We start from the raw sequence: 25,760 nt of genomic DNA, 5'->3' as shown, positions 1-25,760 counted from the left end.
TCTGACAGTACCATCATCTCACAACTAAAAAAACATCTACTTAACATGCTGAATAAATACTTCACAAATCATCATTTGCATTGTACTGCTGCTTTGCTGGATCCACGTTTTAAAAACAACTTTGCAACATTAGCACCAATTGAATATGCACAGGCACTGTCCAGCTTGAAAGAGATGGTAGATAGACTGCCAGCAGAACACATTTCACTTCCAGATGACTCTGTCTTGCAGCAACCCAATAAAAAGATGAAACTAGAACATTTCTTGGAAGACCTCTATTCTTCTTCTTCATCTTCAAATATATCTGAAGTATGTATATATTTTCTTTTGTTTGCTACTTCAATATGTTCTATTTGTAATGACAATACTATTGTCATTGCAAAATATGCCTTCACACAATCACATTCAAAACAATACCATCTGCTTTTTCACAGGTGAATGCATACATGACTATCACTGATGGAATTACTGATGACATCTTGTCTTACTGGAAGTCAAAAACAACTAAGTGGAAAAATCTTTCTAGAGTTGCCAGACGAGTCCTTGGAGTGCCTGCTGCCAGCACATCATCCGAACGGTCATTTTCATCAGCTGGGCGGGTTCTTGAGGATAGATGATCACAGCTAGGACCACGCACTGTTGATGGACTTTTGTTTCTGAATGGACTAAAGAAATAACTGCCAAATATTCCTGACTGGTTTGGGTCCTCTTACTTGGTGGATGTTTGCATTTTGTATTTTCATTAAAACTCAATAAAGACTATTTAAAATTTAGAAATACATACGTTCTTTTTTTATGGGGATGGGTGGGGACGCAGGAGATCACCCACGGGGATGGGTGGGGACAGAGGAGATTACTCACGGGGACGGGTTAGATTCTGGCGGGGACGGGAGGGGATGGGCCGCATTTCTGTCCCCATGCAACTCTCTAACCTGAACTCCCAGCCACCTACTCTGCCTGCACTGCTGTGACCCTGCTGGGGATTTTCTGCATCCAGCTGTTCATCTGCTAGCCTCATCTACATTCAGGTTGTATACAGCTGTGTGTATTGTTAAAAGGTTACGATAGAAAGCCTGATTCTAGGCCTGTCCTAGGGTTTGAGGTGCATTCACTCTGACCTCTTTTCTGATGTTCCTGAGTTATCTTGCATTCACCTGTAATTACATATAATTCTTAGTTAATCATGTTTTTATCTACTGTCAGTTTCACTAGGTTGTAAATAAATAGCCTTTATTTTTATAATAGTTGGTTTGTTTCCTATCTTGTCAGTTCCCGGAGCAATAAAACTTGGGTACACATCTCAACATGGCCCCCTTGAATGGTGAGCTCTCCAAAACCCAACAAAAACCTATTGTACTCAACTGTACACCACTGCAATCGTCCTATATATGGGTACAATAGGTTTTTGTTGGGTTTTGGAGGGTTCACACTTTCCTCCACAAGTTTACCAGTTAGAGTGGTGGGATATGGGCCTGGGTCCCCCCTTTCTACAGTCCATTGCGCCAACCACTAGGCTATTCCAGGGACCTTCTTGCTGTTCTACTAGGACTGGCCATAACTTCTTAAGCTATAAGGAGAAGCTGGTGTGTACTATTTTATTCACAGCTTTGGGGGATGGGACAGAGTCAATGACCACTGGGGAATAAGGGGGGTTTATACCTTTATTGCTTCAGTGGTCATTTAAGGCACCTTATGGTCACTTAGTTTTGATTGAAACAGGTCTAGCCAAAAAGTCCCGCGATTTAACAACTTTGAATAACTTTGTGTCGTCAGCAAATTTAATTACCTCACTAGTTACTGTCATCTCTAGATCATTTATAAATATGTTAAAAAGCAGCGGTCCCAGCACAGACCTCTGGGGAACCCCACTATCTACCCTTCTCCATTGAGAATACTGACCATTTATATCACAACTGTCAGGAATAGTGAGCCCTTGGACGAAAGGTTTGGCAGACAAATCACCTGGGCTGGCACAGGCAGGAATCAGAACAGACTGGACTAGGATTAACTAACAGACTCAACAAGGCAGGACAGAGGTAACTAAACACAATGGACAACACAAGAACTGGATCCAGATGAGGTAAGGAAAAGAAGGCAAAGGGCCAGAACTGGAACCCAGACAGGACAAGGCACGACTCGGAACTGGATTAAAACTGGGACCCAGAAATGCAAGACAAGGCAAAACACGGAAGTAGATTAAAACTGGGTCCAGAAAAGGGCAAGACAAGGACTGGATCCGGACAGAACTAGACTGAAAGAGACAAGACAAAGCACACCTAGACAGGCAAGACAGGGTAGGAGCTAGGCAACAAGAATAACAGAAGCAAGACAATAAACAAGGCAGGAACAGGATTCAGGATTCTCAAACAGGCTTGGCTAGAACAGGATTCTAAAAGAAGATTAAGGATTCTCAAACAGGATTGGCTGGAACAGAATTCTGGAATGGGCTTGGCTTGACTGGAACCGGATTCATGAACAGGCTTGGCTTCACTGGAACCAGATTCTGGAACAGGCATGGCTGGAACCATATTCAGGAAGGGGCTTGGCTTGGCAGGGAACTGGGACAGAACTAGCTCAAACACAGAGCAGGAGCAGAACCTGGCTTCAACACACAACAGGAACAGAACTTAGCAGAAACAGAGCTCAAGAGCCAGGAAGGAAACATAGCAGGCAAAGGATTAAGCAGACTAAGTGAAGATAAACAAACAAAGAAGCAATGTGCTTACCAGCATCCACAGCTGGATAGCAGTGAAGTAATCAGGTATGATGCTGGCTTCTACAGACTCAGAATAAACAGACAAGAACCACACACACAGGAAACAGAACAGGGAATACAGAAACAGAGCTTGGCTAAACACAAAGGTTGTCTTAAACACAGAGCTTAATCATAGCAAACGTCAAAAGCAGGGCTAGACTAAAAGCAGGAGCCAAGGGAAGTCAAACAGATACAGACACCAAGGGCAGGGTGTGGCTCTATAGCCTTCAGGATCAAGGTAGAAAAGCATACACACAGAAACAAAGCAAAGCACTGAAACACAAGACTCTGAGGAACACAGAACAGACCTTCCGAAGCAAGCCTCTCAGGAACCAAGCCAAGCAGGGAAATCCTCTAAACAGGTAAAACAAGATTAAGAGACCTCTTGCAAAGGCCATGTAGGAAAGCTCCCTGGGTCCTTATAAAGAAGTAGGCTGATGATGTCACAAGTAGGAAATGAAGCAGAAGCATGGAGACCAAAGCGAGGTTTGGCTTCAGGGACACCAAAGTGAGGCTTGGCTAACAGGAAGAAGAACAACAGGAAATGAAGCAGAAGCAGGGAGACCAAAGCGAGGCTTGGCTTACAGGAAGAACAACAATAGGGAAAAAGGCAGACTGGAAAGGTCACAGAGCTAGAAACAGTAGGTTTGAACATAAGGGCATGGCTACAACCGTAACAATTTAACCCTTCTCTCTGTGTTCTATCCTTTAACCCTTTGGTTCCCAAACCTGGTCCTGGAGGCACCCCAGCCAGTTAGGATTTGGGAATATCCAATGAATATTCATGGTAGACATTTGCATACACTGCCTCCAGTGCATGCAAATCTCTTGCATGAATATTCATTGTGGATATCCCAAAAACCTGATTGGCTGAGGTGCCTCCAGGATCAGGTTTGGGGAACAATGCTTTAACCAGTTTTTAATCCACAATAGGACACTACCTCCTATCCCATGACTCTCCAATTTCCTCTGGAGTCTTTCATGAGGTACTTTGTCAAACGCCTTTTGAAAATTCAGATACACAATAACGACTGGCTTACCTTTATTCACATGTTTGTTCACCCCTTCAAAGAAATGTAATAGATTGGTGAGGAAAGATTTCCCTTCACTAAATCCATGTTGGCTTTGTCTCATTAATCCATGCTTTTGAATATGCTCTGTAATTTTGCTCTTTATAATAGTCTCTACCATTTTGCCCAGCACCGACGTAAGACTCACCGGCCTATAAGGTGAAATTAGGCCTTACCTGCTCATTTTCTTTCCTCTAGACCAGGAATAGGCAACTCCGGTCCTCGAGAGCCACAGGCAGGTCAGGTTTTCAGGATATCCACGATGAATATGCAGGAGATAGATTTGCAAGTACTGCCTCCATGGTATGCAAATCTATCTCATGCATATTCATTGTGGATATCCTGAAAACCTGACCTGCCTGCGGCTCTCGAGGACCGGAGTTGCCTACCCCTGCTCTAGACCCTTCAGACCGGTCAAGACGCTTGGGTTATGCACGCCTACCAGCAGAGGGAGACTGAGAACACTAACTTTGAACTCTGTACATATAACCAGTGCCTAACCAAATATATCCAGTATATGCCTAGCAAAGCAGAGAAAACTCAACACCCAATTGAAAACTAAAAACAAACCCCTGTACCTGGAAACCCAAGAGAAACAAACCAAAGTGTGCTCAAGCAGACCGAACACAAAGAGTGCCCCATACTGCACCAGTCTAAAGTCAAGGAAACATTCCCGACATAGACCAAAAATTAAAGAAACATACTATGAAACAGCCATAGCAGAACACGGGCTCAAAAAGATATCTGACAACATGGGTGGGCTCTTGACCGGTCTGGAGGGTCTAGAGGAAAGAAAATTAGCAGGTAAGGCCTAATTTCACCTTCCTCAGCAACCCTCCAGACCGGTCAAGACGCTTGGGAAGTACCAAAACAGTATAAGATTAAGGGCGGGACCTCCGAACCCCAGAGGTCAACACAGCAGCTCCAAAACCAGCATCCTCCCTTGCCTGGATGTCAATTCTATAATGCTGCACAAAGGAATGTATAGAAGACCAAGCCGCTGCCCTACAAATGTCCTGCGGAGGAATAAAACTACTCTCCGCCCAGGAAGCAGCTACCCCCCGGGTAGAATGCGCTTTAAGCACCGATGGCACCACATGCCCCTTCAACGAATAAGCCGAACCAATAGCCTCCTTCAACCACCGAGCAAGAATTGCCTTGGAGGCTGCCTCACCTTTCTTAGGACCTCCAAACAAAACAAACAACCTGAGGCCGAAAATCCTGTGTCTAACATCTAACATCTAGCGCCTAACATCTAACTTGGCCAAGCGACGTTGAGAATGATCACCCGAACGATTACCCAACACTGGCAACGAAATCACCTGATTCACATGAAAAGAGGACACCACCTTGGGCACGAAGGAAGGCACCGTCTGCAATGTAACTTTCTCACTAGAGAAGGACAAGAAAGGCTCTCTACAAGACAAAGCCTGAAGCTCCGAAATTCTACGCACCGAAGAAATGGCTACCAAGAAAACTCCCTTCCGAGTAAGATCCTTACAGGTGCTGGAAGCCAAAGGCTCAAACGGAGGACCTACCAGTGCCTCTAAAACCAGGTTCAAATCCCATGGAGGAACCACCGGACAATGCGGCGGACGGATCAACTTCACTTCCTTCCAGAAACGTACAACGTCTGGAGAGGCCGCTAAGGAAACCCCCTGAACCTTACCTCTGAAACAGGACAAGGCTGCCACCTGCACTTTCAGGGAAGACAGCAAGAGATCCCTGTCTAATCCGTCCTGTAGAAACTCCAAAACTTCCGCTATTGAAACGTGCAAGGGAAGATAAGCCTGCTCTTGCATTCTCGAAGATTCGCCACACATGCACAAAAGCCAACGAAGTAGACCTCTTATGAGAACGCAACATAGTATCAATTACCCTGGGAGAAAAACCTTTCTTCCTCAATTTGTGCCGCTCAAGAGCCAAGCTGTAAGCGAGAATGGAGAGGGATTGGCCATCTCAATCGGTTCCTGAACCAACCTCACCTCGGGCCCCAACGGAATCGGCTCCTGAAATGCCAATCGTACTAGATCTCCGTACCATGGACGGTGTGGCCAATTGGGAGCCACCAGGATCACTAGGCCCGAGTGTCGCTCAATTCGCTGCACTACTCACCCTGCCAATGGCCATGGAGGGAACATATAGAGCAACTCGTGAACTGGCCACGAAAGAACCAATGCGCCGATCCCCTCGGCTCGAGGATCGCGCTGACTGAAAAAGTGAGGAGCCTGGGCATTGTTGGCTAACGCCATGAGATCCATCACTGGACGACCCCATTCCAACACTATGTGATCGAAGACTGACTGATGAAGAGACCACTCTCTGGGATCCAACGTGTGCCTGCTCAGAAAGTTTGCGCTCACATTGTCTACCCCTGCCACGAGTTCACGGATGCCTTTCCACCCAGCTCAGTAACTCTGCCGCCTCTACGGCCAGCGCTTGGCTTCTCATTCCCCCCTGCCGATTTACATAAGCGATGGCCGTGGCGTTGTCAGAAAGAATCCTGACTGCCCTGCCTTCTAGAAGGAACTGAAAGGACTGAAGAGCCAACCGAATTGCTCGTGTCTCCAGCTGGTTGATGGACCAGCGACCTTCTTCCAATGTCCAATGACCCTGGGCCACTTGCCCCATGCAATGACCTCCTCAGCCCCTCAGACTCGCATCCGTGGTGAGCACTACCCAGTCCGGAGGATCCAACGGCATGCCCTTCACTAGATTCGGATTGTGAAGCCACCAGCGAAGGCTGCGTCGAGTGACCTCCGACAGCAGAAGCTTCTCCTCCATCTGCTGGGTCTGAGGAGACCATCAACCCAACAGAGCTTCCTGCAACTGACGCATATGGGCCCTGGCCCAAGGGACCACCTCTATTGCTGCCGCCATCAGACCCACCATCAGACCCAGAACCTGAAGGTAAGCACAGGCAGAGGGAGCCCTCTGTGCATAGAGCTGCCAAATCTGACCCTGCAACTTGGAAATGCGAGTGGCCGTCAAAAACACCTGACCTTTCTCCGTGTCGAAACACACCCCCAGGTACTCCAGGGACTGAGAAGGTACCAGCTGACTCTTGGCCAGATTCACCACCCAGGCCAGCGACTGTAAAAAGGATACCACCCACGTGGTCGCCTCCTCGCTTTCCGACCTTGATTTGGCTTGAATCAACCAATTGTCAAGGTAAGGATGAACCAAAATGCCTTGCTTCCGCATAGCTGCCGCCACAACCACCATGATCTTGGAAAAAGCGCGAGGAGCTGTCGCCAGGCCGAAGGGAAGCGCACAAAACTGGAAATGCTTCCCTAATACCACAAAGTGAAGAAAATGCTGATGCGCCGCCCGAATGGGACTGTGCAAGTAAGCCTCTGTCAGGTCTAACGAAGTGAGAAACTCTCCTTTCTGAACCGCCACAATAACCAAGCGTAAAGTTTCCATCCGAAAAGAGGGGACCTTCAGAGCTCCATTGACTCTCTTGAGGTCTAAAATGGGACGAAATGAACCCTCCTTCTTGGGCACCACGAAATAAATCGAGTAACAACCTATTCCCCTTTCCCTTGGAGGAACGGGAACCACTGCTCCTAAGTCGATCAGACGCAACAGAGTATCTCGCACTGCTCTCACCTTGCTCTCACCGAGTGACAAGGAGACACCAGAAAGAAATCTGAAAGAGGACCTTCGAACTCTAGCGTGTAACCGTCGCATACTACCTCCAGCACCCACTGGTCTGAAATAATCTGGACCCACCTCTGGTAAAATAAGTGTAACCGAGCGCCGACTCACACCAGAGGCTGGGTCCCCCACCATCATTGAGAAGCATGGACCGTACCGGAAGCTCTAGAGGAGGAATCCCAGCCCCCACGGCGTCCACCCCAAAAGGGCTGGGTCCTCTGGAAAAACCGACCCCTGGTCGCTCCACTAGTCCTACCTGGCCTATACCGCCTTGTTTCCCGAAATCGTCCGCGCACAGAAGCCCCCCTGGAACCTGACTTAGGACGAAGCTCCGGAAGCCGCAGGACCTTAGCATCACCAAGTCCTCGCACCAACTTATCTAACTCCTCCACAAAAAGCATAGAACCTTTAAAAGGGAGCGAACACAGCTTTGACTTAGAAGCCGCATCAGCAACCCACCCCCGTAACCACAGGGCTCGACAGGCTGCAACTGCTAGGGTCATGTTCTTTGCAGACGCCCGTAACAAATGAGGCTGGGTCCCCCACCATCATTGAGAAGCATGGACCGTACCGGAAGCTCCAGAGGAGGAATCCCGGCCCCCCACGGCGTCCACCCCGAAAGGGCTGGGTCCTCTGGAAAAACCGACCCCTGGTTGCTCCACTAGTCCTACCTGGCCTATACCGCCTTGTTTCCCGAAATCGTCCGCGCACAGAAGCCCCCCTGGAACCTGACTTAGGACGAAGCTCCAGAAGCCACAGGACCTTAGCATCACCAAGTCCTCGCACCAACTTATCTAACTCCTCCCCAAAAAGCATAGAACCTTTAAAAGGGAGCAAACACAGCTTTGACTTAGAAGCCGCATCAGCAACCCACCCCCGTAACCACAGGGCTCGACAGGCTGCAACTGCTAGGGTCATGTTCTTTGCAGACGCCCGTAACAAATCGTATAGCGCATCTGCCAAAAAAGATGACCCCATCTCCAACTTAGTCAATTCCCAAACCCAAGAAGCCCTATCTGACCCCAGACCATCCAGAAGCCTCTCAGCCCAAGAAAACACGCACGAGCTACCAGACCTCCACAAACAGAAGCTTAACGCCAACGCCGACAAATCGAAACTCCGCTTAAGAAAGGATTCCAACTTCATATCATGAGGGTCCCATAACACAGCCCCACCATCTACCAGGATAGCTGTAGCCTTAGTCACCGCCGTTACCATGGCATCCACTGCAGGAGGTTTCAATTAATCTCTATCCTCCTGGGGAAGAGGGTAGAGCTTAGCCATGGCCTGAGCCACTTTACACGGTGCCTCTGGGGAAGACCACTCCTGCCTCTGGGGAAGACCACTCCTGCGCTACCATATCTCTCAGGTCTGCATTCATGGGAAAAGAGCGAGGAAGCCACTGAATCCCCTTAACCAACGGATCCACCTGCTTCCCATCACCCAGCGGGGCCTCTGCAGGTTCAAAATTTAAGGTAGCAGACACCTGATCAATAAGCTCGGATAACTCATCCCTGTGAAAAATCCGAACTACCGAAGGGTCCTCACCTGGCAAAGACACCTCTTTATCCTGACCTGCCAGAGAAATCTCTTCCTCCTCCAGCGCACTGAAATCTCCCTCAGAATCTGGGAGAGAAAAGGTCTCCATGTCCTCTGACCACTCCAAACGCGGTCTCTTAGCCCCACACCCTCAGTCCCTTGACTAGGGGGCTCCGAGTGAGAAGGACCCGCCTTCCAGGCCTGGAACATGGTCCAAATAAAATCCGGAGGAAAACCCATGCCTCCGAAGGCTTCTACCCCCGCAGACTGACCCAAAACAGGGATTCCCTGCGCAGAGAGCATCGGCTCCGATCCCGCACCAAAATTGGGACTGCCGCTGTAACTCCCACCTGTGGCTCCTCAGCCCCATCTAAACATGCGGCTGGAACCTCTGCTGCTAACAACGGAGGCACGGAGGAAGGAGGCTTGGGTTCCCCACAAAAATGGCACTGACCTCCTAGTGCGTCTAACCCCCAACGCGTGCAAAACCGGCAACGGAGGAGCTTCCCCGACATTACAAACAGCGGAGAAGAACAAAGCCAAACTAACCAAATTTGCAGCAAACCCCACATACATGGACTCACTGCAAGACCCAGCTCTCCCAAGCAGCCAGACCCACACCAGTTGGAAACCGGAGAGCAGCTCCTCTTTACTCTCTTTTTTTTTTTTTACTTTATTTGAGCCCCGCTGCTACTGACCACAAGGCACTCAAGGCTGCTGCCCTACCACAGCAGCCGAGGCACAAGGCTGCTCAAGAGGGAGAGCCAGCTAGGGGGAGGTGACCCGGCCACCTGGGTGTGACACCCCACGAGGAACAAGGAGGGCCCCACCGGACCCACTACCCCCAAGCACACCAACGGACCAGGCACAGGGATTTCCTCTGTTTTTTTTTTTTTTTTAACAAACTAAGGAAGAAAAAATAAACCAACTACCCTTAGAAAATATCTAAATCCTACCAGACCGGACAAGCTGCACAGGCTGCATGTCTACCCTCTGCTGGAGACTGAGATGTACTGGATATATTTGGTTAGGCACAGGTTATATGTACAGAGTTCAAAGTTAGTGTTCTCAGTCTCCCTCTGCTGGTAGATGTGCATAACCCAAGCATCTTGACCGGTCTGGAGGGATGCTGAGGAATTTCCCAGATCCCCTCTGGATCCTTTTTTAAATATCAGTGTTACAAGGGCTACCCTCCAATCTTCCGGTACCACGCTCGATTTAAAGGATAAATTACATATTACTAACAATAGTTCCACCAGTTCATTCAACACACTTTATGGTAATGGAGGAAAAAGATCTCAGGAGTGGTAGACGTTCTGAAGATCAGTGGCTTAACAAACCTTACTGCACTTCAGTAAAATGGTCCCTTTATATATTTACAAATGGGTCTTTTAGACTATTTAAACCATTTTTCTATCCGGTGAGACCCTTTAGGCCATTGCAGCTGGGCTTCATTTCTAAAACAATTAGACCATTTAAGTGGTTTCTCTCTTGTATGACTTATTATATACCATTTGCATCTCGGCCTTGGTAACCAGCCCACTGTACACTCACTGTGAGGTTTAACCTCTTCACACCACATCTGTGATGGGGAATTCTTAGCCAAAAATTTCTCACACATCCAGCTGTCAAATTCAGCAAGATTCTCTTTATTTTTCTTACTTCAAGCAGCAGACAAAAATCATAAGCAAGGGCAGAGTGCAAGCAGCTACTTACTGAAACATAAAAGAGAAAGATCATGAGGGGAGCTCAGCTAGGGAAGATAAGACTCCCCTTGAGCTAAGGGTAGGTCCCCCTTTTATAGGTCTTCTATCTGTCTATCTGTTCTCTCATTCTCATTTGCCCATCTGTCTTTTTCACCTATCCTCTCTCACCTAGTTTCCATCCCTCCCATATTCCATAACTATCTTTCCCATCTTCTAACTTGTTTCTGTGTCATGTCCAGCTACAGTTTTTTTCTCTAAATTCCTAACATTGCAGAGACAGTTTGCTCCTGGTACCTTCCTTATCTGCTTAGAATACAAGCTTAGAAGCAGTGGTAATAATGAACAGAATAAATGTTAAAGTACATATCTCCATACAGGCTTCCCTTAATGTAATTCATATATGTAAGGCTAATTAATTCATATTTTTTACTGCTGAAATTGCCGAGTGGAGGAGTAGCCTAGTGGTTAGTGCAGTGGACTTTGATCCTGGGGAACTGAGTTCAATTCCCACTGCAGCTCCTTGTGACTTGGGGCAAGTCACTTAACCCTCCATTCCCCCTGGTACAAAATAAGTACCTGAATATATGTAAACCACTCTGAATGTAGTTGCAAAAACCACAGAAAGGCAGTATATCAAGTCCCATTCCCTTTCCCAAAACAATGTGACAGGCCTCCACAATCCCTCTGTTCAATTCTTCCTAGTTGTTTGTCCAGGTCATTGGCCTGCTCTGACCTTCCTCTCTGACTGTAACACCCTGTTTTTGAAACATTTACAACATCTTGACTATTTAAATGGTTTGTCTACTGTGATTTGTTGGAGGCTGAGTCAGATCGCTCTACTCTCTGAAACATTACATTCTAAACATTTAAATGGTTTCTCTCCCATATGAGTCCTTTCATGTTTATTCAACTGGGCCTTTTTATTAAAACATTTATTACATACTGAATATTTAAATGTTTTTCTTCCGTATGAAGTTCTGTGAACTTTCACCTAGACCTTCCTTCTGAAACATTTATCGTTTCTCTCTTGTATGAGTGCTTTTGTGCCGTTTCAGTTGGTTCTTCCACTTGAAACATTCATCACATTCTGAACATATAAATGGTTTCTGTGCTGTATGAGTGTTTTCGTGACTCTTCACCTCACCCTTTGCTTTGAAACATTTATCACACTCTGAACATTTAAATGGTTTCTCTCCTGCATGAATCCTTTCATGAAGTTTCAGGTTGGTCTTGATTCGGAAGTATTTATCACATTCTGAACATTTAAATGGTTTCTCTCCTGTATGAGTTATTTCGTGCCGTTCTAAGTCAACCCTGTTTCTGAAACATTTATCACATTCAAAGCATTTAAATGGTTTATCTCCTGTATGAATCATTTCATGACATTTTACCTTGCCCTTAGTTTTGAAATATGTATCACATTGTGGACATTTAAATGGTTTATCTCCTGTATGAGTTATTTCATGACGTCTCACATATGCCTTGGCTCTGAAACATCTATCACATTCTGAACATTTAAATGGCTTCTCTCCTGTATGAATCATTTCATGACATTTTACCTCAGCCTTTGTTTTGAAACATCTATCACATTCTGAACATTTAAATGGCTTCTCTCCTGTATGAATCATTTTATGACATTTTACCTCAGTCTGGGTTCTGAAACACTTAGCACATTCTGAACAGGTAAATGGTTTCTTTCCTGTATGAGTTCTTTCGTGCCGTTCTAAGTCAACCCTGTTTCTGAAACATTTATCACATTCAAAGCATTTAAATGGTTTATCTCCTGTATGAATCATTTCATGACATTTTACCTTGCCCTTAGTTTTGAAATATGTATCACATTGTGGACATTTAAATGGTTTCTCTCCTGTATGAGTTATTTCATGACGTCTCACATATGCCTTGGCTCTAAAACATCTATCACATTCTGAACATTTAAATGGTTTCTCTCCTGTATGAATCCTTTTGTGCCATTCTAAGTCAACCCTGGTTCTAAAACATTTATCACATTCAAAGCATTTAAATGCTTTCTCTCCCGTGTGAGTCCTTTTGTGCCTTCCCAGATTCCCCTTGGTTCTGAAACATTTATCACATTCTGAACAGTTAAATGATCTCTCTCCTGTATGAATCATTTCATGCTGTTTTAGATGCTTTTTGAAGCTAAAACATTTATCACATTCTGAACATTTAAATGCTTTTTTTTCTATGAATCAATTCATGAAATTTCACCTCAGCCTTGGTTCTGAAACATTCTGAACAGCTAAATGTTTTCTCTCCTGTGTGAGTCCTTTCGTGAAGTTTCAACTCAGCCTTCATTTTCAAACATTTATCACATTCTGAACATTTAAATGGTTTCTCTCCTGTATGTGTCCATTCATGAGGTTTCACCTCGGCCATAGTGTTCAAACTTTTATCACATTCTAAACATTTAAATGGTTTATGTTCCATGTGACCTATTTTATGCAGTTGTAGGTTCCTTTTCTCACTGGAACATTTATCACATTCAGAATGTTTACATGGTTTTTCACAGTTTCCAGAGTATCCAGATGGGTTGGTTTTGTGCATACCTTGACACTCATGAACTTCAGTCCTAAGCCCACTTATGTGGTGCTCAATAAAATTGGAGTCTGCAGTAAAGGTTTCCCAAACATCAGCACTTTTAAAATCTTTCTCACCTTTGAGTCTTCCAGGTTGTAAAAGTCTTGGGAAACAGCTACAGTTTCTCTTTTGTCTCTCTAATCTTTCTCCTTTCTGGACTGCTGCTTTCTCACTGGTTGGTATTATGCTACCGATACCTCCTTCACAGTCTGCTGAAGGATAGTCTCTGGAGGATTCTTTGTGTTTCCATTCCTCTTTCTGCTGCTCATCGCACATTCTCACTCTTTCATTCTCATTCCCAAATCCATCATCTGTTGAATAAAAAAATAAGAGTATGAGCCTTATTTCTACAGCTATGGAAAAATGACATACAGGCAAGCAGGAGTGAGGAGAATGTGCTCCGACCCCAGAATATCCACTGGAGCACCAGGGCTACAGGTAGCACCAGAGGAGGGGGGGAGGGGAAGAGAAAGAAAAGATGGAGCTTAGTCAGGGGAGCCGGGGGGGGGGGGGGGGGGTCAAATTTAAAAAAAGAAAAACTAAAAAGTTATGTGGGTGTCAGCTCGATATTCAGTAGTTCATGTCCTATGTGAGCCAGCCGGCACCCGCATGACCCTGGGCTCCTTCTATATGCCTCCCCCTCATAACAGCCCCTTATTTTGTGAGCGATCAGAGGCAATATTCAGGGTACTGGTACTACCTGCTTTAATGTCACTGAACATTGTGGGTTAGGCAGCCCCAGGCGATTCTTGAGAATATGGCCTAGTAAATATGAAGGGTACAGATTTACAGGCGTGAAGATATTACATACATTTCTCTTACTGTGGATTAAACAAAACAAAAAACATTCCCTGCACTACTCAGGCCAAAGCAATTAAATTACCTCAGAAGAAACCTCCCTCCCCCTTTCCCTGAGAGGAACTCTGCTACAGTATAATTATGTCCACGACTCTGTTTGATGAAAGAGGGAAACAGCTGGAGAGAAGGAAGCAGGTGGCCAGTGTTTCCATCAGCACTATATTATGGCAGGAGGGTTATGGAGGGAACAGGGCAGGTGAAGAAACCTGGGTGCCTTAAGGCGAGAGAGAAAAGATGGAACAGAAAAACCAACTGGTTCCTGAGAACGTCACCTTTTCCTCAGAACCATGACCCCCTTAGCTTCTATAACTGCGATAAGAAGTTCTAACAAGAACGGGCCCAATTGGGACCCAGGAAATGCATATTTTATGTGCCTTCTCAATCAAAAATAAAATGACAATTTACAGAACCAACTTCTTTGAATTCTAAGCTAAGAGAAATTGTATATAAGTCTCTTGTAAGGAAGGGGCAAGAAGACCACTGACCATCTCTCACTTGTTGGTCTCACCTAACAATGAGATATAGGTGTTACTCCTGCCAGCTTCTCCCTTCTGCCTGTGTAGCCCAATTACCTTGCGTTATTTCTGCTGCAAAATAGTTTCAAACTTTGGTAAGAACAAAACATTACTAATGTGATAAGATTCTTTTTGTTTGAAGTTTTCTTTTTGTCATTTACCAGGCCAGTGGTTCCAAGAAAGACAGTTGGGGTAATTTGTTTGGGGGAATCCGGGTTTTGGTTCCAACTGAGACCCAAACAGGATTTAAGTGGGCAGGAGTCTCTGCATGGCAGGGGGCAGAGAATGAGAAGACACTGCATAGAGAAAGAGAGAGGCTGCATGGCAAGGGAGACAGAGTGAAGAGGGTACATGGCAGGGGGCACAAAGAAAGAGAGAAAGAGGAAGCTGAATGGCAGACAGAAAATGAAGAGGCTGCATAGCAGGGGGAAGACAGAGAGAGAATATGAAAAATGGCAGGGGATGCAGAAAGAAAGAAGGCTGCATGGCAGGGGGCACAGAAAGAGAAACAGAGAGGAAAAGGCTAGATCGCAGGGGGCACAAGGAGAAGAGACAGAGAGAAGAGTCTACAGGACAGAGGGAACAGAGAGTCAATGAGGAGGAGAAGAGGCTACATTGCATGGGACAAAGAGAGAGAGAGTGAGTGAAGAGGATGCATTCCAACGGGTACAGGGAGATTGAGAAGAGGCTAGGGTGGGAGTGCAGAGGAAAGAAAGGGAGAAATGGGACAGGGAAAGAAGGGGAGAAATGGGACGGGGAAAGAATGGGGATACAGAAGGCAGATACTGAACATGGGAATAGGAACAGGGACACAGAGGAAATGATGGTGGACATGGAGAAAGACAAAAGTCAAATAGACAAGAAATACTGGAAAGCAGAAAATGGATGGAACTGGTGTGTGGGGGAGGAAGGAAGGAGCAGAAGATAATCAAAGATCGTACTGGACAATTTACTATCCTCTTTCCCCTTGAGACATGATGCCTGATTCACCTCTATCTCATTTGAACACAACACAATCTTGTATTTGTTATCAACTGAAATGACAAACGCCTTTACGGTACTTTGTAAGCCACATTGAGCCTGCAAATAGGTGGGAAAATGTGGGGTATAAATGTAACAAATAAATAAATAAGATGGATGGAGTGGGGAAGGAGCAGGAGATAGGACTAGGGTGTGTGGGTGGGGAAGGGAACAGAGCAGAAGATGGATGGGACTGGGGGAAGGAGCAGTAGGTGGATGGGGCTAGAGGGTATAGGTAGAGGGGGAGGGGAACAGAGTAAAAGTGATGGGCAGACCCTTCAGGTGGCCGAACTGATTTTGATAAAATGGGGGAATATCTGATGAAGGAGCTGACGGCATGGGTATGAACTGAAGAAGTGGAAGCGCAGTGGTCCAAACTGAAAACTGCTATAAATATGACAACCGACCTTTACACAACGAAAGTAAACAAAAACAAGGTAAACAGGAAGACTATGTGGTTCTCCAAAGAAGTGGCTGAAAAAAATAAGAGCAAAAGAGGCTTTGTTCAAGAAATACAAAAGAACGCGAGAGGATCACAGAAAAGATTATCGGATTAAACTCAAAGAAGCAAAGAAGGAAATGCAGCTAGTGAAAGCACAGGTGAAAGAAAAATGGCTAAAGATGTAAAGAGAGGTGACAAGACTATTTAGATATATTGGGGAAAGGAGAATACGAATGGAATTGCAAGACTGACAGATGCTGAGAATTGCTATGTGGAGAGTGATAAGGATAAAGTGAATGTGCTAAACAAATGGTGAAATTAGGCCTTACCTGCTAATTTTCTTTCCTCTAGACCCTCCAGACCAGTCAAGACGCTTGGGTTATGCACTGGGAGACTGAGCACACTAAACTCTGAACACTATAAGTAACCTGTGCAGAACCCCAACTAGTCAGTATACTGATAACAATGCAGAGAAAGGACAAAAGAACCTCTCACAGAACCCTGTATTTATTTATTTATAGCATTTATACCCCACTCTTTCCTGTTCAACAGCAGGTTCAGTGCGGCTTACAAGGTATGGGTACAAAGTATCACAGAAATAACACAATGTATCGGTACAAAGTATCAAAGAGGTAATACAATGTATGGGTAAAAGTATCACAAAGATAGTACAATTGTATAGAGAAGGACAAGAGGAAGAGATGTGGGGGAAGGGTTGAGGCATGTTTAATGTTAGTGGTGTGGATTAGGGTCTTAAGTTAAGTTGGGTCATTTGGATAGGCTTGTTTGAAGAGGTAAGTTTTCAGCAGCTTTCGGAAGCATAGATGTTCGTTTGTTGTTCGGATGAATCTTGGTATGGCGCTCCAAAGTTGGCTGCCTATAACGGAGAAGTTGGATACATAGTAAGTTTTGTATTTGAGACCTTTGCAATTAGGCAGGTGAAGATTGAGATATGTTCGAGAAGATTTGGACCCGTTCCTGGCTGGAAGGTTGATTAGTTTGGTCATGTAACTTGGAGATTCTCCGAGGAGGATCTTGTGGATCAGTGTGTGGACTTTGAAGTTTATTCGTTCCTTGATGGGGAGCTAGTGGAGCTTTTCACAGAGAGGTGTTGCACTTTCGTAGCGTGATTTGCCAAAAATAAGTCTGGCTGTCGTGTTTTGGGCGGTTTGGAGTTGTTTTTAGGATTTGGGCATTACAACCAATGAAGATACTGTTGTAGTAGTCAGCATGGGTGAGTACTGTGGATTGTACCAGATTGCGGAACGTTTTTTGGGGGAGGAATGGTTTTACTCTTTTTAATACCCACATCATGTAAATAGAAACTCTTCTGTAAACCAACTGTGCTTCTGCAGATCGAATGCAAACTAGCGCTCCGAACTGGCCCAGTCTAGCACCAGAAACCTGACGACTGATAGACTGGTAACGTATCAAACGTACCACAGCAAAAATGCGGGCTCAAACAAAGGCAGAAATATCAGTGAAGACTGAATACTGAAAATAGGGTGGGTTCTTGACCGGTCTGGAGGGTCTACAGGAAAGAAAATTAGCAGGTAAGGCCTAATTTCACTTTTCTCAGCGACCCTCCAGACCAGTCAAGATGCTTGGGAAGTACCAAAGCAGTATGCAACTAAGGGCGGGTCCCCCAAAGACCAGAGGTTACAACTGCTGCACTCAAGCCAGCATCTTCTCTTGCCTGAACGTCAAGCCTATAGTGCTTCACAAAGGAATGAAGAAAAGACCAGACAGCTGCCCTACAAATGTCCAGCGGAGGAATCAAACTGCTTTCCACCCAAGAGGAAGCTACCCCCCGAGTGGAGTGTGCCTTAAGTACCAACGGAACATCACGACCCTTCAGCAAGTAGGCTGAGGTGATTGCCTCCTTCAACCATCTGGCAATCGTTGCCTTTGAACTGGCCGCTCCCTTCTTTAGTCCTCCAAACAAGATGAACAACCTATCTGAGGTCCGAAAATCCTGAGTCCCTGTCAAATACACATGCAATGCCCGTCGGACATCCAGCTTATAAAGACAACACTGAGTCAAGTCTCCTGAATAATTACCCAAGACCGGCAAAGAAATCACCTGGTTCACATGAAAGTCTGAAACCATTTTGGGCAAAAAGGATGGCACCAGCTTCAGCGAAACCTTCTCCTTGGAAAAGGACAAAAAAGGCGCTCTACATGACAAAAGCCTGTAGTTCCAAAATCCTCCGCACCAATGCAATGGCCACCAGAAATACTGTCTCCAGAATAAGATCCTTGCAACTGAACATCTCCAATGGTTCAAAGGGAGATCCCACTAGAGCCTCCAGAACAAGATTTAAATCCCACGGAGGAACCAACGGACACCTAGGCGGACGAATCAGCTTAACGCCCTGCAGAAAACAAACCACATCCGCAGAAGAAGCTAAGGACACCCCCTGAACTTTACCTCGGAAACAGGCCAACACCACCACCTGTACTTTCAACGATGACAGAGCAAGACTCCTGTCCAAACCATTCTGCAAAAACACCAACATTTCCGGGACATAGGCGTCCAAAGGGTGTAAATTCAGATCCTAGAACCAACCTTCAAAAATACGCCTAAGGCTAAAGAAGTGGACCGTTTACGCGACCGTAACATAGTATCAATGTCAATGATTCTGGGAGAAAAACCTTTCTTCTTCAACCTGTTCCTCTCAAGAGCCAAGCTGTAAGCGACAATGGAGAGGGGTTGGGCATCACTATCAGACCCTGTAACAACAGTACCGACTCCACTAACGGGAGTGGACCCTTCACCGCCAGACGCACTAGATCTCCGTACTACGGCCAACAATGGCCAATTTGGAGCCACTCGGATTACCAGGTCAGAGTGTTGCTCGATTCACTGCAATACCCAACCCACCATCGGCCACGGGGGAACCACATAAAGCAACTCCTGAGAAGGCTACGGAAGTACCAAGGCGTCGATTCTTTTGGACCGGGGGTTCCATCCGCCGACTGGAATTTCTCCCCTGGGCAGCTAGCATGCTCGAACACATTCAAGAGGTCCAAAACCCGTTTACGAGGACCACTGTAAACCTATGGCTCAAGACACATCCCCATTTATTGAAGAATAACACATGGGACATATGGATAAGTATGTACCCGAGCATGGCAATAGCTTGTTTCAAAGATGGGAAACACATGGTCTTCTCTATTTTGGTCAATTTATAGGAGATGACCAAATTCTACATTTTGGAACGTTACAAGTTCATTATCAACTGGTAGCTAGAGATGTTATTTCCTTACCTTCAAGATAAACATTTCATTCAGGTAGAACAACTAATAACAGGAGGTGGAGGCCTTAAATCAGCTTTTGAAACTTTAGTGGGTGAACAAGTTGGTAGGGGTTATATATCTTTTGTTTATCAGCTGCTCAAAACCTTCGATAAATGGAAGGCTAGCTACAGGGGGGCATGGGAGAGGGATCTAGAGAGTTATCTGAGGAGGTATGGAGAAATGTCTCAATGTGATCTCATAAATTGTCAAATGCATCTCAGATTATTGAGAACGGTCTTAAGGTACTGGTGAGATGGCATTACTCTCCATCTAGACTGCAAGCCATTATGAGGAAAGGGGATGGTTTATGTTGGAGAGGATGTAGCCGGAGGCAACATATACTCACGTCTGGTGGGAATGTACTAAGGTCCAGAAATTATGGAAGGAGGTATTTGTATGGAAAATGCCCTACTAAGTGGGAGAGAGGAAGGGATAACAGGACCTATGGATAAATTAATACTATTGGTTTTTTTTACAGCAACTCGACTGTTTATTGCATCACATTGGCATTTACGGGCCATGCCAAAACAGACTGTATATTATATGCAAACGATATAGACTGACTACCTTAAAATCTAATAAATGCAAATATCAAATGTAGGGCGATTCTTCCAGTTGGAAGGACAATCTGAGTTTTGGAGAGGGGAAGGGGAGAGATAAGGGATGGGGAGGATCTATTTTTAGTTTTTCATTATTGGGGGTGGCACTTTGTTGTGTAACAAAACGTACACTTATTCTTAATTTTTTCTGTTAAGAGATGCTGTCAGTTATTTTGCTAGAAAATTAATAAACATAAAGTTAGAAATGGCAGTCGTGACTTCACGTGGCAGCCTCGTGAGACTGTTGCAGAAGACCGTGGCCGTCATTTTGGAACTGGGAATGGCATCATTACGATAAACTGCATTATATACTGTGATTTGCATTAACCTATCAGCAACACAAAATGTCCATGACTAAGTCAAACTGAACCATGTTCATCAGTCATGTTCCTCCACAACAGTGCTGAAGCCTCTCCACCTCCAGCAGCCCTTTCAACAGTACAGATTTCTCAACCCCAAGACACTCTAGGATGAAGGGTTTTGCAGACCTGATCCCACCTCTCTCCGTGCCTCCCTCCATCTCCACAGGAAGTTTAATCTGTCCAAAGTAGGGAAATAGACAGTGGAAGGAGAAGAGGAGATGACAGACTTTTATTCCACCAGCGCTGAATTCCTGAATGTTCTCAGCTGACCTTAGTAAAGATGTGCAAGAGGAATTTTATACTTACTTGTTACAGAAGGGTGAGTCTGTTCAGACACCTGTGATTTAGGATTTTCCATGAAGGGCAGATCTTCCTCTTGCTTAATACTCAGTGAGAACACAGATGTTAAAACTGGAAGGTCTGTGATGAGAAAACAAATTTATAAGGATTCACCTAGTATCTGATAATACTAAATCAGGAAACATGTGTAAATGACCAGTCTCCCATGATCTAAAAATGCAAAGCCCGTTAAATCCAGAACATTTACTTACTGTTGGTGGAGTCATTTAGATTTTCTTTTCCCTCCCACTCAAATTGTTGAGTGAAATATTTCTCATCTTCCCTTTTAATCTTGAATATAACATCCGGATTAACAATTGAATAGCCTGTTGATAAGAAGTAGGAAAATTACTTTGAAATTGTATTTACAGAATCCCTCTGGAGGTTCCCTCCACTTCATGTTTTGATGGAGCAATGTGTGATGTGCGTACAGAGGTGTGTGTATAGATATCTTGAGACATATGTATTTGTGTGACAAAACTTGGAGAGAAGAGGCAGCAGTGGCCTGACACTTGATTAAGATTATATCATAGAGGTTTTCTGGTACAGAGATTTCTCTTCATAGCTCTCCTAGGTGGAGGCATTGAAGGTGCCTATCTTCTGGTTACCATTTAGAGGGGTTGCATGTTGTACATTATAGTTGACTAGAGTGCAGCTGATATGTGATGATCTTATGCAGAAGTCTCAGATGAAATCTTACAGCACAGAGCAGCATCTTTTGCAGATCCTGTAGCAGTGAGATCTTTCACAGGCTCCTATTGCATATGGGATAGCATCAGAAGCCAGGTTCTAAATTTCAGGTGCCCATGGTATCTAGTTCCTGTGATTTTTGCACCGCTGAATATTTTTTGTAAGGGGATTGCCTCTTGCTACAGCAAGTGGTTGTCAGCAACGTTCCAGGGATCAGGATCACTGCACGCTCCCTTCTGTGGTTTCGGCGGCGGTCTCTTTGCTCCATGTGCCACAGTGGTTGCCTGGGCCGTGTCCACTCCGGAGGTGGTTGCAGACTGCAGCAGTGGTGACCATAGAGATGACAGTTCGAGTGGGCAGGAGGAAGAGGCTGGTTTAAATCTTTTTTGAAAGATAGGAAGTTCTGTGTGTTCAAAGGAACAGAAAAATCTGAGTCTCTCATCTGTTTGACAGGTGTTCCACCAGGCTCCTGTCTTTCAGCGGTGTTATTTAATCTTTTTCTTTTACCTTTATGTACATTGTTGAGATGTTTGGGGGTGCAATACAAGTTGTATGCTGATGACATACAGTTTGTACTGCCTGTTGAGAACTCTTTTGAAGATACTTTTGTTAAATTGAGATTTTACCTTTCAAAAATATTGCAATGGATGGAGGGAAATCGTTTGAAATTGAACATTTCAAAAACTCAGATACTTTTCCTCTCTGGTACAAAAGGGGTAGATTGCCCTAAGATTTTTAACATTGACTCTGCTAATATCCCTATTGTTCATCAGATAGAAAAATTAGCCCTTACCTGAGGAGGCCAAATGGGAATATGAAGGTAAGCCTCCTTGAGATCGAGGGCGGTCAAAAACTCTCTTGGCTGAACCACTGCAATAACGGAGCGGAGGGTTTCCATGAGGAAGTGACGTACTCGGAGCGCCTTGTTTACCTTTTTGAGATCCAAGACTGGCCAGTGAGAGCCTCCCTTTTTGGGAACCATGAAGTAGCCTCCCTTTTTGGGAACCATGAAGTATATGGAATAACAGCCCTGCCCAAGCTCTGACTGTGGAATCAGCTGAACCATCCCGAGTTGAAGTAAGTTGGCCAAGGTTTGTCAGATTGCCTTCACCTTGATAGGTGACTTGCATGGGGACTCGAGAAAGCAATCTGACAGAGGATGAGCAAACTCCAGTTTGAAACCATCTCGGATGACCTCCAAGACCCATTCGTTGGAAGTTACCCTGGCCCATTCCCCCAGGAAGAGGGACAAACAGCCCCCTATGACCGGCAGGGGATGGACCTGGGCCCCATCATTGGGAAGCTCTTGCCACTGGCTGAGCTAGCGAGCCCGAGGCGGGAGGATGTAGGTCTCCACGAAAGGGCTGGGGCTTCAGAGAGAAACGAGGCTTTTGGAATGCACCAACCCGGCCCGGCCTATAACACCTAGTGTCTCTAAAGCGAGACCGCGGAACAATAGGCCTTGAGGATCTAGGCTTATCTTCTGGAAGCCGCTGACCCTTGGAGTCCCCCAGGTCTTTCATGATCTTTGCCAATTCCTCTCCGAATAAAAACTTCCTCCAGAAGGGCAATTTCACCAAGCGGAATTTAGACGCCACATCTGCTGCCCAATGTCGCAGCCATATCCAACGGCGAGCCGTAACCGCAATGGAAATCCCTTTGGCGGAAACTCTCAGAAGATCATAAAGCAAATGTGCCTAGTAAGCAGGGCCGGACTCCAGAGCCGGTAAAAAAATTAACCAGCTCTTCTGTCGAGGATGCTTTCTGGACCCACGACAGGCACGCCCGAGCCGCAGAGGATCCACACACTGACGCTTGCAGACAAAGGACTGCCACGTCGAAAAATAACTTCAGTGAAGATTCCAGCTTCCTATCCTGAGGATCCTTAAGGGCTGTGCCACCTTCCACTGGAAGACTGGTCTTCTTGGCAACTGTCGTAATTAACACATCCACCGCTGGGTGCCTAAGGGCTTCCAAATCTGACGCCGGGAGCAGGTAAAGCAGTCCCATAGCCCGTGCCACCTTGAGGCCACTATCAGGTGTGTCCCATTGAGCCGAAATAAGAATTTGCATGGCCTCATGATATGAAAAGACCTAGAATGGCATTTAGTGCTAGACATTATGGAAGGAGGAGGAGGAGGAGACACCGCCGACGCATCTGGAGAAGAAATATTCAAAATTTCTAGCGCTCAGATAATCAAAATAGGAAGTTCCTCCCTGTGGAACAAACGTGCCGCAGTAGGGTCATCCCCCTTCTCTGGCTGAAGATACGCGTCTTCCATGAATTCCGCAGATCCAGAGGGAGAACCTCCAGGACAGTGATCTTCCTCCCCAACTAAAACCTCCTCCAACTCCATAAACTCCAATCTAGGCCGCTTGGTCAACAAAGATTGAGAGGAGGCAAGATGGGAAGGGGGGTCAGCCTGAGAGGGCAAAGAAGAGGCTAATGGATCCCCAGCACGCTTTAAAAGGAAGGCCTTGTACATTAGCACAACAAATTCCGGCGAAAATGGCTCTGGTACAGAGGCACTCACCACGTCTGAAGTGCCTGAAAGCTCTTCACAGCCCGAAGAGGGAGCTGCCGAAAAACTGTCCAGCGCAATGCTGTCCGAGTGTAGGAACACTGAATAAAATGGTGCACAAGTCACCGCGGTCCCGGAGCTTCCTGCCAAACTAGCACCTGACACTGACCCGCTGTCGGCCTTGCCCGGAGGAGTTAAAGCGCTCTCCGTATCCAACGCAGTTCGGCGCAAACACGACTCGCATTCCCCCAATGCTGCTCGCCGGCTCTCACACTGGGAGCAGCACTTCGCAGCCTCTAAAGGCACCGACATACTGCAGACCGCCGAAGCACGGTCCCTCTCCCTCCTCTCGCGCCGAACTACCGTTCTAGAGAGGAGTCCTCCATAGCACAGAAAAACACTCAGCTTACCTCGAGGCTGTTCATTTGGGTTTTTTTAAAGAGGCAGGAGAGACAGCCAACTAGATTCTAGTAACAGACACCAGCAGTCGAGAGGGGGGGGGGGGGGGCATTGGGGGCGAGAGGGAGGGATCTGGCACCACCAGGTGTGCACCCCAAATGCCCAGTTCGGGTTTCAACCAGATCCTCAGAGAGTACTAGGAGCCGGATCCATCCAGAACTGCACAGCTATCACCGTCCACCTGCTAGATAGGGAGAATACTGAGGTGCTGTTGGCTGCACATGACCACATATAGCAAGCCTCTGGTGTTCTATCTCCACCTGCTGGTAGAGGGACATAACCCACAAGTCTCTGGATTGATCTGTGGGACGCTATGGAATAGAAATTTAGGGGTGCAACTTGACACTACATTATCTATGAAAAACCAGGTTGGAAACATAATAGCAAAGGTATTTTATAAATTAAGAATTGTACAGCGTATTAGATAACTGGTTTCTGTTGAAAATTTTCGTAAAATTGTTCAGTTTATAGTTTGTCCACTGTTAGATTACTGTAATGGTTTGCTAATGGGGATTACCGGTAACACACTGAAGGCACTACAAGTAGTTCAGAACGCTATAGCCCGAGTGATTAAAGAAGGCTCTCGTTATGATCATGTTACTCCAATTTTGAAATCACTGCATTGGCTCCCTGTAAAATTTCACACTGAATTTAAAATTTCATTGCTAGTTTTCAAAATATTGAATGGTAATATTTCACCAACTCTTAGTGCCACTCTAAGATGTTATCGACCTACTCGCTCTCTGACATCATCTGAGAAACAGCTACTTGACGTGCCTTCATCAGGTTTATTTAGAAGAATGTAGATATTCCATTCTCTACATCAAAGGTCCGAAATTATGGAACGCTTTTACCCATTGAACTTCATTCAATACAAAATTATCTGAGACTGCCAAAGTGCATATATTGGAGGATAAACTTGAGAATAGTAAATGTTTCCATGGAAGCCTAAACCATTGTTCAAGCACTAGCTTCCTCGCTCCCACTTTCCAAAGAGGAATCAAGTTAAGTACCTTACCACTGTCTTTCAAACACCATTCATTGACCAAGAGAAATCCTCCCTTCCGGGCCAACTGCCAGCAATCCAGGACAGTCAGTTGCACATTTGACACCTGCTAACTACCTCGAAAATGCTCTGAAGTTCCCCCCTCCCTCTACCCCCTCTATCCCCTACCACAGCCAGAAATAGGAGCCTGCAGTACCTGGTTAGGGTGGGTGAGAAGCAATTAACTGCTAGGAGACAGTTTACAGGAGGACCCAGACTCAGAGCTACCCTCCCCCCCTCACCTTCCCTGCTTTTAACTTATCACTGAAATCAAACCCAAC

At 45.7% G+C, this 25,760-nt stretch overlaps 1 protein-coding gene across 1 annotated transcript in view; it reads right to left on the bottom strand.

The window, feature by feature from the left end:
* The window catches only part of LOC115466400 (oocyte zinc finger protein XlCOF22-like), a 206,651-nt gene that overhangs the window by 29,435 nt on the left and 151,456 nt on the right, over positions 1 to 25,760 (bottom strand). Inside the window, exon 7 of the mRNA XM_030197601.1 lies at positions 20,976 to 21,089. Within this exon, the coding sequence (XP_030053461.1) occupies positions 20,976 to 21,089 (114 nt within the window). The remainder of the gene's footprint in view (positions 1 to 20,975; positions 21,090 to 25,760) is intronic.

The sequence above is a fragment of the Microcaecilia unicolor genome, chromosome 3, assembly GCF_901765095.1.
Source record: "Microcaecilia unicolor chromosome 3, aMicUni1.1, whole genome shotgun sequence".
Classification (NCBI taxonomy): Eukaryota; Metazoa; Chordata; class Amphibia; order Gymnophiona; family Siphonopidae; genus Microcaecilia; species Microcaecilia unicolor.
Note: the sequence above shows the minus strand (reverse complement) of the source record. Positions and strands in the feature narration are given on the sequence as shown.